General features: G+C 37.4%; 1 protein-coding gene and 1 pseudogene across 1 annotated transcript; one reads left to right on the top strand and one right to left on the bottom strand.

Annotated features, from left to right (window-relative positions):
• The first annotated feature begins 2,358 nt into the window (after nucleotides 1-2,358).
• On the top strand, nucleotides 2,359-10,895 carry LOC113057639 (RE1-silencing transcription factor-like). The gene is made up of 4 exons (XM_026225081.1): nucleotides 2,359-2,510; nucleotides 5,062-5,984; nucleotides 6,106-6,189; nucleotides 7,257-10,895. Exons 2-4 carry the CDS (start codon nucleotides 5,072-5,074, stop codon nucleotides 9,257-9,259), a joined length of 3,000 nt encoding a protein of 999 aa, XP_026080866.1. The 5' UTR covers nucleotides 2,359-2,510; nucleotides 5,062-5,071; the 3' UTR covers nucleotides 9,260-10,895.
• A 38-nt stretch (nucleotides 10,896-10,933) lies between these two features.
• On the bottom strand, nucleotides 10,934-13,845 carry LOC113057641 (nitric oxide-associated protein 1-like; annotated as a pseudogene).

The following is a 13,845-nucleotide window of genomic DNA, read 5'->3' as shown; positions in this document are numbered from 1 at the left end:
CAGATGTTCAGCGCACCCTTGTGGCCACAAAGAATATGTTTGTAAAATAAAGTGGCGTCTTAAAATGGAGCAAAATTTTCCTAATGATGTGTCAAATGGGCTTTTCAAATCCTTACAATGTCATGTGTTTGACCTGTGTGCTTCAAAGCAGGATGCTTTTTCACAAGTTCACAGTGACTCCAACATACATGTCCTCAAAAACCCAGAGGCCATCCAGAGGCCATCAAGGGCCTAGCTTTAGGAATTAAGCCTATTCCCCATTAGCCCCTCATTGCAGAACACAAGATCCAGGGGTTATACCCCTGTATAAACTCTGGCCACCCCTGTGGTCACCCCTGAGAAAATTTGCAGTGGGTACTATTAATTTAAATGCAGAATGTAAATTCACAATAGTTAAAGAAGTGAAAAAAAAAAAAAAAACGTGCAGCACCTGCTGCAGCCACAGTTTTGTGTCCCTGAGCAACATTAAAGTGTTTCGTTCCTGAATGAATCAACCGTTTAAATGATTTGGTTCAATCGCAATGGAGACGGGTAGGTTTAGGTGGATGTAAAGTGGGAGGAGTCATATCTAGATCCAACAACGCCCCCTGAATCTTGTGTTCAGCAATGAGGACCATCTCCCTGTTCCACTGAAATTGACCGTGACTAATGTCATGTTATAGGCTCTTTATCTTATATCTTTGCATCTACGAACTTAAATGAGCAAAACACAGGATAAACATTTTCTTTTTTTAAAGCTAAACCTTCAGGTCAGGCTCCATTCTGTTTAAACATACCTCTGAGGCATCCATCCTTTATGTAAACTTCGGACAAAGAAAAGAGTGTTCTTTCTTTAATGTATGACAAACAAACCTCTGCTGAGCATGTTTGCTTGAATGAGATTTAGCATGTTAAAAGGCATAACAGAACATCATTATTGTCTTGGTAGATTATTCACTTCCATGCCAGGAATGATGCAGACACTCAACTTTGTAACAGTTATTACATGCTCATAGAAGTATACCTTCTATTAACCATAAGAAAAAAAAGATAATTATTAGACACAAGTGACAGGCTGCTCTCTTCTCTCTCTTCTGTAGTGACTTTTTCGGTCAGTTTCCTGTGGATCTGAGTGTTTTGCTGATTTTTGTATGAAGTTTTTCCTTGATTCTGAATTTCTAATTGTAACAAAGTTCGTAGAACGGGAAGGATGAGGTGGGAACCAGTGAACATTTAAACTTAATTATAATAATAAAATAAACAAGGCTCTCATGGACGACTCTTGTGCAAAAACAGAACCAAAACAACATAAATAGTCCAGGCCTGGTCCCCTCTCGTCCTTCACTGTACTAGCAACACCACTAAATAGCAAGTCCTGTGTAGGGGAATGAAATTCACACATCCCACATTGTAGAAATCCAGAAGATGGCTCTATCCTTGTTTTTTTTTTTTTTTTTAACCTGATCCTGGGGTTTGGGTGTGTTGTAACAGTTTTTATTTGATACACATTCATACACATAGGCAATATTTTAACTTTTGACCATTTGAGACCATCATAACCTTTAAAAAACAATTGAAGACTCTCTTCTACAAGCACCATAAAATTGCATCTTCTATTAACCCTAAATAAGTTATTTCGCAACACATAAGAGATTATGAAATGACAAGTTATTGTACCAGGAAAAAGGATACATTTTGCCAAAGTTGTAAATTATTAAAAAAAAAAAAAAAAAAAAAAAAAATATATATATATATATATATATATATATATATATATATATATATATATATATATATATATATATACGATATATATATTATAATTACTTTTTTAATTAATTTTTATTTTTTACTTTTTTTACAGAAAGATTTCTATTAAATATTGTTTCATAAATATTCTTTTTTTTCAGTCATAATTGTTTTATATCATAATTTTAAGACCGGATTAAAACACACTTTTCATTAGACTATTTTAATTTTATTAGGAATAGGTGATTTTTACATTTGTTTAAAAAACTGGTTATTTAAAATTGTGAATAAAATAAATAGCCCCCCCCCCTGTACAAGTTGTTTGCCAAGCACTTGTGTTGATCCTATGAGTTCAGCTGCTTAAAATCGTCCTGTAAATATATTCCTTTAAAAACAGCTTAACATCACTGTTGCCTGTTTGCCACGTGTAGCTTTACGCGACAACAGAACAATTAGTACAACTTGTACAAACCTGGCTACTGCCAAAGTAACAGTGCCTGTTTAATTACCACCGCGGTATTTTCGTTTATTTGTTACAATCGGTCTGTCACTCTCTAGAAAAAACACACAATAGCAAATCTTGAAGAGAGCGAGAACGGGAGCGCGCCCCGTGTGAGCGAGCGCGCTGACGTCACACCTCCCCAGCGAGGGCGCGCAAGAGCGCTGTGCTGGAATGCGCGTGAATTTCGCGTACTTCCTCGACAGATGTGAGAGTCTGGAAATAACTTCTCTCGAATCTTGTTTATACGACAACGTCGCAAGACAACGAGCGAGCACCGCTGGTGAGTTCGTGGGTTTGGTTCCGTGGGGTTCGGAGCTGATTAGGATGTGGTTTTGTGTTGTTTTGTGTCGCGCACGAGCCTAACTAAGTTTGGGTAAGTGGAGTGAAAATGGAGGGTTGGATTGAAAGGGAGAGGCGCTGTCCAGGGCTGATTTCAGCACGGAGAGAGATTCAGATCAGGACCAAGGCTAACACACACACGCTGACCGAATTAAAAGTTCAGAAAGTGCATTAAATTAATGAGAAATTAAACAGAAAATCCTCACTATGTTCTTCGATTGAATGTGTTGAATAAAAAGTGTAACTTTGTTGGGTTGTCGTGCGTGGTGTGTTGTTGCATGCATGCAGTTTCCGGAAAAGTAGTTTTTTTTCATCTTGTTGAAGGTTTGTAACTCAACTTTTGCGGTCAGATTGACTAGAATTGAGGTTTTATACAAATGTCCAAGCTGGACAGTGACTTTCCTTTCGTTTTTAGAATAAATCACGTCCCTTTTATGATATCTTTTTAGCTTTTGTTTATTCTCAATTCACCCATTTTTCTGTAAGAATCAAATTGGACGCCTTCATTTGATTTAAGTCATGTTGAATCATGCTCTGAAATTAAACGGAGTGATTTTTTTTATCATGTTCGGTTTTATTTTTTCGTGATGTGCAGCTCGCTCTTCGTCTGATTCAGATGGGTCGTTTTCGGAGCTGTCCAACAAGGTCAAAGTTTTCACTCCTTATTTTGACAACTTTGATTTAACGCCATCATATTTCCACGCAAAGCCCGTTTGAGCTTTTTAGCACAGAATGTTAATGCTGTGATGGTTGAATGAGTTAATCTGAATAAACGTTCTTGTCATGCTGCTTCAGTTCACACATCGGTTATATTTTCCCTCCTCCACTGCTAGAAGTTGGTGGTGCTGTTTTAAAATGGCCGAACACATTTCAGAGCATGCAAACTCACAGGCTTTACACACACACACACACACACGTTTATTTTTGTGAAAAGTGGGGACATCCCATAGGCGTAATGGTTTTTATACTGTACAAACGTTATATTCTATGGCCCTACACCAACCCTACACCTAACCCTAACCCTCACAGGAAACTTTGTGCATTTTTACTTTCTCAAAAAAACGCATTCTGTATGATTTATAAGCGTTTTGAAAAATAGGAACATGGGTTATGTCCTCATAAGTCACCCTCTCCTTGTAATACCTGTGTCATACCCATTTCATTATACAGAGTTGTGTCCTGATATGTCACAAAAACTAGAGCACACACACACACACACACACACACACACACACACACACACACACACACACGGCTCTGTTTGCCATGATCATACTTCTCCACACTAGAGCAGGTTTAATTAAACTTTAACTCCATATGAGCAAAATACGAGACCTATTTTTAAAACTTTGTCTGCAGTACAGTGTAGCATTTATTGTTTCTAAAATCTAATCTCTATAGTGTTCTATGTAGTATTTAGAAATATTAAATTTATGGAATGTGGACAGTACAATGTATTTATAGCAAAGTATTTTAGGCTGAAGTTCAAAAATGTTTATTCTGAATTGCAAAGATTTTACTACATTTTGTTGTACACACAAAGGAAGTAGAGTGAAATGAAGATTGTTTTCTCAGTGCACAGAAAAAAAGTGCTCCACAAAGTTCTGGTTGAAATAATGCAGCTCAATAAACATAGATTGTGTTGTGTTATTGTTGCTCTGAATACATTTCATGCTTATCTTGGTTAGATTGCATCTTAAACAAGTCATGCCTTAAAATTGTAATCATTACTTTTAAGGACCCTTATGAAACAAAAATATATTGCAGTATATTGGAAAATGTCATGTAATATATTAGCATATATTCTTATATATATTTATTTTTTTCCAATATATTGCAATATATTTAAAGCGGCAATCATTTGTATATTTTGCAATATATTATATAATATATGTATCATCAATATATTATTAATTGTATTCAAAATATAAAATATTAGAAAATAAAAATGGAAAATAATATATTACAATATATCACAATATATTTTAAGAAATATATTGGTAAATATATTTTCCTTTCGTAAGGGGAGCATTGCCATACATGGTTGGGAGCTCTGAACTGTTATATATACTGAATATAGACACTTGAATATAGACTGAACTAGACCCTTGTCTGCAGTAATTCCTTAAAATAAACTAGAGTTAAAGCTGTTAGTGCTTTGATAGTCTTCATACAAGAAAAAACAGGGTACTTTATTGTCTCCATAAAGACATGTGTCAGTTTAGGCTTTGTTTGTTTCCTCTTAAACGTGTTTGGGAGAGTGAAATTGCACAATCTTCTTTATCCTTGTAGGGTTAATCAATCAGAGATGGGCTCAGCCTAGACTCCTTATCTCAGAAAATGATGCCTTTTGATTTAATCATTCATTTACATGAAAGTATTTGTTTAGTCATAGTCAAATTTCACATACACATTTTTATTAACTTATATTTTTAGTGGCACAAGCTATATTTTAAGTGACACTGAAATCACTGTTTCTATTTGCATTTCAGCTGGTTGAGCATGTCTGCTCAGACTGTGTATCCAGCCACTGCTGGTCTCTTCATGCCTGTTGGCATCCCATTACCAGAGGTCGGCCATGAGCTTCCCGATCTGCCTCGGAACGATGTGACTGCCCCTCAGCTAGTGATGCTCGCTAATGTGGTGGTATCCTCAGAGGCGGCTTCCTCAGACTACAATGCAGAAGAGAAACAAATGGTCGAACTCAAGACCGTTGGATGCAACAACTACTCTGACAGCGAGGAAGAAGGTGTTATCAGATACAGCCTTGACAACTCTGAGATATCTGAGGGCGCATACGCTGAACATGCCACTCGGGTTGAGCCAGAGTCGACAGAAAGTGAAATAGAGCAGATTGAAATAGAGCGAGTGGAAGACCTCTCCAAACCATCTGAATCCTCACCAGCAGAAAAACGTAAGCGCACCCCAGTTGTCATCTTCCAATCCAACAAAAAGAAGAAGAAGCCCTTCTTTTGTAAACCCTGCCAATATCAGGCTGAGAACGAGGAGGAATTCATTCACCATATTCGTGTTCACAGTGCCAAGAAAATGACAGTGGTAAATGGTGCAGCTGACTCTGACGACGATCTGGCCAGTGAGTCAGGCCAATCTCAGAACGCGAACACAGAGAATAATGAAGGTTTGGCTAACTCCAAAGGTGTGATCCGCTGTGAGCGCTGTGGATACAACACCAACCGTTACGACCACTACATGGCTCACCTTAAACATCATACTAAGGAGGGTGAAGATCAGAGAGTATTCAAGTGCACCATTTGTGCTTATACCACCATCAGTCAGTATCACTGGAAGAAACATCTGAGGAATCATTTTCCCAGCAAGCTTTTCACTTGCAACCAGTGCTCATATTTTTCTGACCGCAAAAATAACTACATACAGCACATTCGGACCCACACTGGTACATCTTATATTCTCTAATAAGTTTAAATTCAATACAATCACGCCTATTAATGTTTACTTTAAGTGAAATCAGAAATATTTGTGAAAAATAAAACAATTTGATATGATTCTTCTTGTAGGTGAGCGTCCGTTCCAGTGCATATATTGTGACTACTCCAGCTCCCAGAAAACTCATCTTACCAGACACATGCGAACCCATTCAGGTGAGTCTCTTGTCCATCTATTGAAGCAGTCTTATGCTGAACTTGATCTAGAGCAGTGGTTCTTAATCCCGATCTTCTTGATCTTCAACCCAGTTGATTCAGATTATTAGATTATCTTCACAAACAGACAAAAATAACTCCATAAGTGTAAAGGGTTTTTTAACCGTAATCATGGGATATGCATAGTAGTCACATCTCATGCACTTAATTTGAATGGAACACCTTTAAATGGATGAAATATGCTGCTTTTTTTAACTGGAATCATTGTGGAATATCCTGTGATGTCTGCTTTGTGGGGCACTTACAGTCAATTGGAACAAACCTCTGAAGTGAGAAGAGAAACATACAAAATGTGCACAAGGACCAGGATTAGGAACCGCTGATCTAGAATATATATTGTCATATTTTAGGATTTATAATGTAGTTTGTTAAATTCTAGTCTAGGTTTTGATTGAATTAATCTGTTCCAAAACCTACTGAGCTACCTTGTTCCAAGACTTGCAAAATTTCATTAGATTAAGCCGATAACAGCTAAACTAATGAAACAATATTTTAATAAGAATAAAAATACATGGCACACAATTTATTTATTTTTAATTAATTTTGTTTTATTAAACCTGTTTCAGTGTATTCTTGAAGATATTCTCTGTAAAATACTTGTAATGCTGCATTGAGTTTTAAAGTAGGTTATTCTATGTTTGGAAAAAGTAATGGGAATTAATTAAAATTAAATGTATATAAGTGCATGAAAATTTTTCAAGGTGACAATTTTGCCTTTGTGGGCGAGCTTTCTGGGTTTTGGGACAGAGCAAATGTCCTCAAGGCCTGTGTTTTCATCTTGTCTCATGACATTTCTCTCTTTTTGTTGCACTCCATGGAGCCAGATGGCTTTGGATAAAATGGTACACAGTTTGTGATATACAGAGCATATTAGAATGTGATTCTGTATTGTGATGTGTTTGCCTGTATCCCCTGCATGAGACCTGTGTCTGTGTTTTTCTCAGAATGTTGAAATAAAAGATTCATTGTTCAGCCTTGACCTTCTCCTTATGGTCTGTCTGGAATAGGTGAGAGGCCTTTCAAATGTGACAACTGCAGCTACCTGGCAGCCAACCAGCATGAAGTGACCCGCCATGCCAGACAGGTCCACAATGGACCCAAGCCCCTAAGCTGTCCTTACTGTCAATACAAGACAGCTGACCGAAGCAACTTTAAAAAGCATGTTGAGCTCCATGTCAACCCTCGCCAGTTTCTTTGCCCGGTTTGCAAATATGCTGCATCCAAGAAGTGCAATTTGCAGTATCACATCAAGTCCAGACACCCAGGATGCACTGATATCTCGATGGATGTATCAAAGGTAAGGCTTCGTGTGAAAAGGACTGACATGGATGACATTTCACTAAATAAGCTTGAAACAGACCATTCTGGATCGAGGAGATGTGAGGACAAACAGTTGGGAGAATTGGATGATGTTGAATCAGGTCCGATCAACCTCTCCATTAAGAAACCCAATAAACCCACCCCTGTTATGGAGACTGAACTGACTTACAAGACTGTAAAGAAAAACCCAGATGTCATTGTGAAAGAAAAATCTGGAAAGCCAACACAGCAACTCAAAGAAAAATCTGCAGAGAAAAAAAACAATGTGAAGAATGAGGAAAAAGAGAAAAAACGTAAGAAGGTTAAAGGAAAGACTTTGGGGAAAGTTGTGGAAATCGCCGTGGCGCAAACAGATGGTTGCAATGACAAACAAGCTACTAAAAAGGAAATGAAGAAGGTAGAGAAATCTCCTAAATCTGTTGAGAAAGTAGTGAAAGGTCGTCCTAAGAAAGAGAAGCCATTGAAGGAGACCGCCAATGAAGTTATTGTGAAAAATCAACCCATTGTTGAGGAGCAAAGGTTAGATTTGGATAAAGAAAGAGCAGAGAAAGACTCTCTAATTAAACCGCAAAATGAGAAAGAGGAAAGAGAGCTGTTAGAAAAGAAAAACAGAATGTTGAATGAGAAAACAACGGCGACTACAGAGAAAGAAAGTGCAAAGGATAGCAAGAAATCTCAACCCAAGAAACCAAGCAAGAGGCAGACAAAATTGTCAAAGGTCAACAGGGAAAAAGATACCCAGAGTACAGAAGCAGTGCAAGAGGTCAGGACTAAACCTGTCAAAAGAAAAGCTGAGAACATGAACGTACCAGCCACTGATTCTTCAGAACCAAATTGTCCCTCAATGTGTGTCAAGCGCACAACGAAAAATACAGCCAAGCCATCAACAAGTTCTGGAGCTCCAGAGAGAAATCACACCATACCTGAGGTTCTACAGGCAATGAAGAGAAAAGCCAAGAATGCTGAGGTGTGTGCAAGCAAACCTGAGACTTGTGTCATTGAACCTGAGAACACCAATGAAGTCCCAGAGAAGCTAAGCACTCTAGAAGCTGAAAAACAGCCCACCACCGTAACACTGGAGGTACTTGTCCAACCAGATGAGCAGACACCTACAGTAGTGACCTGCCAAGATGAGAGGAATCACATGGAGTCTGCTTCTGTTGTGGAGGAACTCACAGTTCCATGCCAACCCCAAGATCCAGACTCTGAACAACCTAAAGGAATTGAAAACAAGGTCTCACACGAGAAAGAAAAGGCAAAAGAAATTCCAGATGTAGACAGTGGAAGTGAGATGCCTTCACCTACTGACAGCGAGACATCTCCGGGTTTCAGCCAACAGCAGCCTGTTTTCAGTCCAACTCTTGAACTTCCCGGTCCACCTGGTCACAAATCCACTGATGCAGAGGATGACGAAGGTATCCACAGTAACGATGGGGGAAGTGACATCAGCGATAGCGCCTCTGAAGGAAGCTACGACTCTGGTCTTAACGTACTGGCTGCTGCCACCGAGGGTGGAGAGAAACTTCCAGGGACTCCGACAGAAGAGCTTCCATCTCCAACCAAACTACTCAGTCACACGTGTATCTTCTGTGACCGTACCTTCTCTTTGGAGATGGACTACCGTCGCCACTTGAACCGGCATTTAGTAAATGTGTATTACCTAGAGGGGGCGGCTCAGAGTAATAAGTGAGGGGTATCTTTTATGGAAAGGGCAACTTTTTTGTGTTCAAAGCAGTTTATGAGGTTCTCCTAGACTTGGAACTGAACAAACCTTGTTCACTTTGTAATAAAAATCAGGTTCTTGATGGCTTTACAGCTCATGATAGATGTTCTAGATTTTAGCTTGCCATGACACAACATGAAACATCGACTAGTTGATTTCTTAGCCCAGTATTCTTTCAATTCAGAAATGAAATCCATTATCAACTTGTGGTTGTATCCTATTTTTGAACCCAAACTAACTGAATCACGTGCTCCATGACAAAAGGATCATCAGGTTTTTCTTGTTTATATTGATACACTACTCGGAAGCAACAAAAAGGAGAACTGCTCTGAAAGCAAGTACACTCTCTCCCTCCATCCCTGCAGAGAGCTCAGATTAGCCAGACCCAGGTGGTCGAGTGCTGAATAGCCCTGAAGATAATGGGGCTTTCAATGACATTGTGCTGTTCCACTCCTCTGAAGCTCCTCCATCTCTGGTCAGCAAGAGACAGAAAGTGTGTTTAAATCTGGCTAATGTCATTGTTTTCAACTGTTTCTTTGTTCCCTTTTACAGTTTAGAGAGCACTTGACAACTAACCATATTTTTACCTTTGAGGCTCTGTTTCACATAAGCTAAACATTTCATTTTAACAGAAAAAGATTTCTCTACACTTCCTAAAGGTCTTTCTTTGATTAAGCTTGCTCTGCCTTTTAAGGAAAGTAGCGAGTAGTTTGCACAATAGTAGGTTCTTTCTTTCTCATTGTAAATTTGCTTTCAAAGTTGTTTTTTTACACTTGCATTGTAACTCTCACTTCTAGAGTTTGTAGGTAATTTTATCTGTCAATTTTCTGGTAATATTTCTATTTCATGCTCAGTCCAAAGATTTTTGTATATACACTGTTCATATTTTTATTTTTTATTTGCTCTTCAGTGCCTTGGACAATCAATTTGAGCATTTAAATTAAATTCTCAGATATTTAGATCTCATTTACCTTCAAATGAAAGAATGGCTAGTCTTCTCTGTGTGTTTTACCCAATCAACATTTCACTTATCAAATTGGCTATTGAGATCACAAATATGTTTATTTAGAGTTTAACTCATCATATTGAACTGGCGTTTGTGAATGTGTTGTTGCCACAACCCTTGTATGTCAGTAAATATGGAAAGAAATACTGTAAGTGAATTTTACAGAAATTAATTGCCTTTAGTGCATTATGTGCAATATTAAACTTTTGGAAATATCACCAAAGCTGTAGTTTTTTGAGGTTGTAGGGGCAAACCTCCAGGCCTCAGATGGAAAATTAGAAAACATACTATCCACAGGTGCCCCAGTACCCCTTAAAAACTGCCATTTTGGATGGTTGGATACTTTATATACTGTAAATTTCCTTTATCACTCTTTTTGTGTTAAGCACTGCTTTTTTTGCTTTTCTTCTTTCTCGTATTTTGCCATTTATCAGTCTTTGTATGTAATCAAGTGTTTTCCAATCCTTAGTAAAAGTAGTCAATTTTATTAGTTGAAATGTTATGTTGTATCTTGATTTGACTTTTTTTTATGAAAGATCTGAAAAAGTTTACTATGTGACCTATATGTTTAGCAGAAGAATTTTCAATAAAAAAAAATCTTGCCACAATTTTTTCTTTTTTTCTTTTATTTGAAAGACATTTCAAACAGCAGAATGTATAAACATTTAATTATCAAGTACATTCATAATCATTTAGATATTTTAGTATAAAAAAACAACACATTATTATAAGATGTAATTGTAGCATATAAGCAGTACATTCAGTTCAATTAGAACAATATTTCGAAGACCAAAAGATATCAAGAGCAACAGCAATAACACCACCTCATTTTTTCCTTCTTACTTTGAGCCTCTCGGTAGATTTCACAGACAGACCGGTGTTTACCAGAGCCTGAGCCTTCCTCGTCTAGCAGGCGCGAGTCTTGTTGATTCTCTGTCCTTTCAGATTCACAACGTGAGGCAGTAAAGGGTGCCCAAACATAGTCCTGCTGATTCAGGAGTCCTCAACAATGGCTGATCTCCTTCGGCTGCTGTCACGGCAACCCAGCCTGAAAAACAAGAAAAACTGACATAAATCTAAGTTTCTTTAAGTTCTTTGATGATGGTTGGGGTATCATAGAACCAGTGTGCATCTTTCATTTCATTGTAGGTGAGCTCTGCATCTGTGAGGCGTCCAAGGATGGATCCTTTTTAATATCTTCCCCCAGGTCTTCTCCAAAGCTCAGACTGTCAGGATCAAATTCCACAGGAGTTTTCTTGGGTGTCTGATTTGCTTGGAATGTTCTCCCAATGTGACCTAAAAAAATTAAATTAAGAAAGTTGCTTCCGGTAAAAAACAAAACCAAATTAAGTTTAATTGTTAAACATTATTCATTTATTTATTATTAATAATTAATAACCATTATTATTAAAGTATTTTAAATATTATTAATGTTGTTCCTAGATTTACAGTGGACAGATTTTTAACCGTTTCAAAACCCTGGACATCAACATCATATCTTAACAACAGCTTAATTGTTCAGAAATAAACAACACATTCCTTAATGACTAAAATGGTCAAGTATGCTTAAAAAAAACTCTTCGTTCTCGTTTTAGTACCTCTCTTACACACACTACTAAGTCAAAAGTTTGGAATCATGAAGACTATGAAGCTCTCCAAGATTGTGTTTATTTGCTCAAAAATACAGTAATATTATTACAATTTAAGAGAATGAATTTGCATTTGAATATATTGCAAAATATAATTTATATCCGATTTCGAAATCATTCTAATTTGTTGATTTTTTGGCTCAGAAATATATTTTATTATCACCAGTGTTGAATGCAGTTTAGCAGCTTAATATTTTTTGGAAACTGTAAAAACATTTTTTTTTCAAGATTCTTGAAATTTGAATAGAATGTTTTAAAATAACAGCATTTATTTGAAAGAAGGGAATTGTTTTGAAGGGAATTAAAAACATTTATTGTTCCAACCTTTTGAGTGTTTTAGTGTATTTGAGAAATAGGATTGTAAAAAGAAAATCATTAATTAATTAAAAATAATTTATCATATTTACTGATTAATGAATTCCTGACCAATTATATCTTGAATGCTATATCTCACCAGGCCATGGAGATATAGTTGCCTTGTGGATCACATCTGAGGCTCTGGATTTGCAACAATCAGATTCCAGTAGAGTATTAAACAGCGTGGATTTACCAGCATTGGATATCCCGACCAAATACACATCTCCCTTATACTTCCAGGTTGACAGCAGTCTCGTTATAAGGTTTTCTATACCATATCCTGTTTTGGCACTGATGAGGTGAATGTCTTTATCATCACTGGTAGAAATGCCCATGTGGGCACAGTATGCCTCTAGCTGATGTTTATACTCTGCAGGTAATTCTCAGCATCTCCGGGCAGCAAATCTTTTTTATTTCCTAAAATCACAATGTGCTTATTCTTCCCAACAAGCTGTGGAAGGTCTGGGATGATGGAGTCAGGGAGATCCAGAAGATCCACTATCAGCAGCACTAAAGCCTTCTCTTATTTAATTCTCTTGACAATCGCTCTGTACTCCTCTTTAGACATGGTAATGTTCAAAACTTTCAGGTGATGACTGATTAAAAAGCATGTCTGACATATTGCCTTCTTCAGTTGGTACTCTTCAATTAACACTTTGTTTTTTTTCACTAGGCAGGTAATCTGGGATTTCAGGGTCAGCATCCAGAGCAACAGGTATCACTGACTGCCACATCCACATCAGGAGTGCCATACATCTTTGTTGCTTTTTAACCTCCTTTGATTTGATGCGTTTGTCCAGTGGGAATCCTTCATCATGGAGCTCTTTAAAGGGCAGACTTTGCAGAGCCCTTTAAATGTTTTATTTACATTTCCAGTCCTCTAAGGTGCATCTAATTGCCATGCTTTTCATACACCGGCTTTTCCTCTGCCTTACTTGTAAGATCATGCAAGAGAAAATGATCTGGCATTTCATCATCCTTATAGTCCACTGGTTCATCAAAGTCGGCGAATACAAACTGTTCTAGTTTCTGTGGCTCCACTGAAGTGTATAATTCACGAGGTGGGTTTGATGCTTGCTGTCGAGCTCTTTTTCGAGTGCTGTAACATCTCAGACGTATGGATGATCTGCACCTCTGTTTTGTGCCCACGTGGGTTTCCCAGTCCTTTCATATTAAGCTGGAAACAAATGACCATCGAAGCAGTAACGTTAAAACCCATTCTTCGTGTTCCCTTAACACCTGCGGTCTTGAAACATGTTTTAAGCACGTATGAGTGTAGAATTGGAATGCCGATGCTCCTAAAAACTTGTGCATTATTATATAAGATATAAAAATATGTTAAAAGAACAGTAACATCTCAACAGTTTATACAACCTTGAAAAGTATTTGGCTGGTATAATAATGTATGCCATCAAAAATAATAATACGTAAAAAAAATCTGTGTTTTACTTAACACATGTTATTTAACATCTAAATTATGATTTACTAAATCATTAATGCGCAAATACATGTGCATAAATATACTATCATTTGCGCCGGAA

Source organism: Carassius auratus, chromosome 39 (genome assembly GCF_003368295.1).
Source record: "Carassius auratus strain Wakin chromosome 39, ASM336829v1, whole genome shotgun sequence".
Lineage (NCBI taxonomy): Eukaryota > Metazoa > Chordata > Actinopteri > Cypriniformes > Cyprinidae > Carassius > Carassius auratus.
Note: the sequence above shows the minus strand (reverse complement) of the source record. Positions and strands in the feature narration are given on the sequence as shown.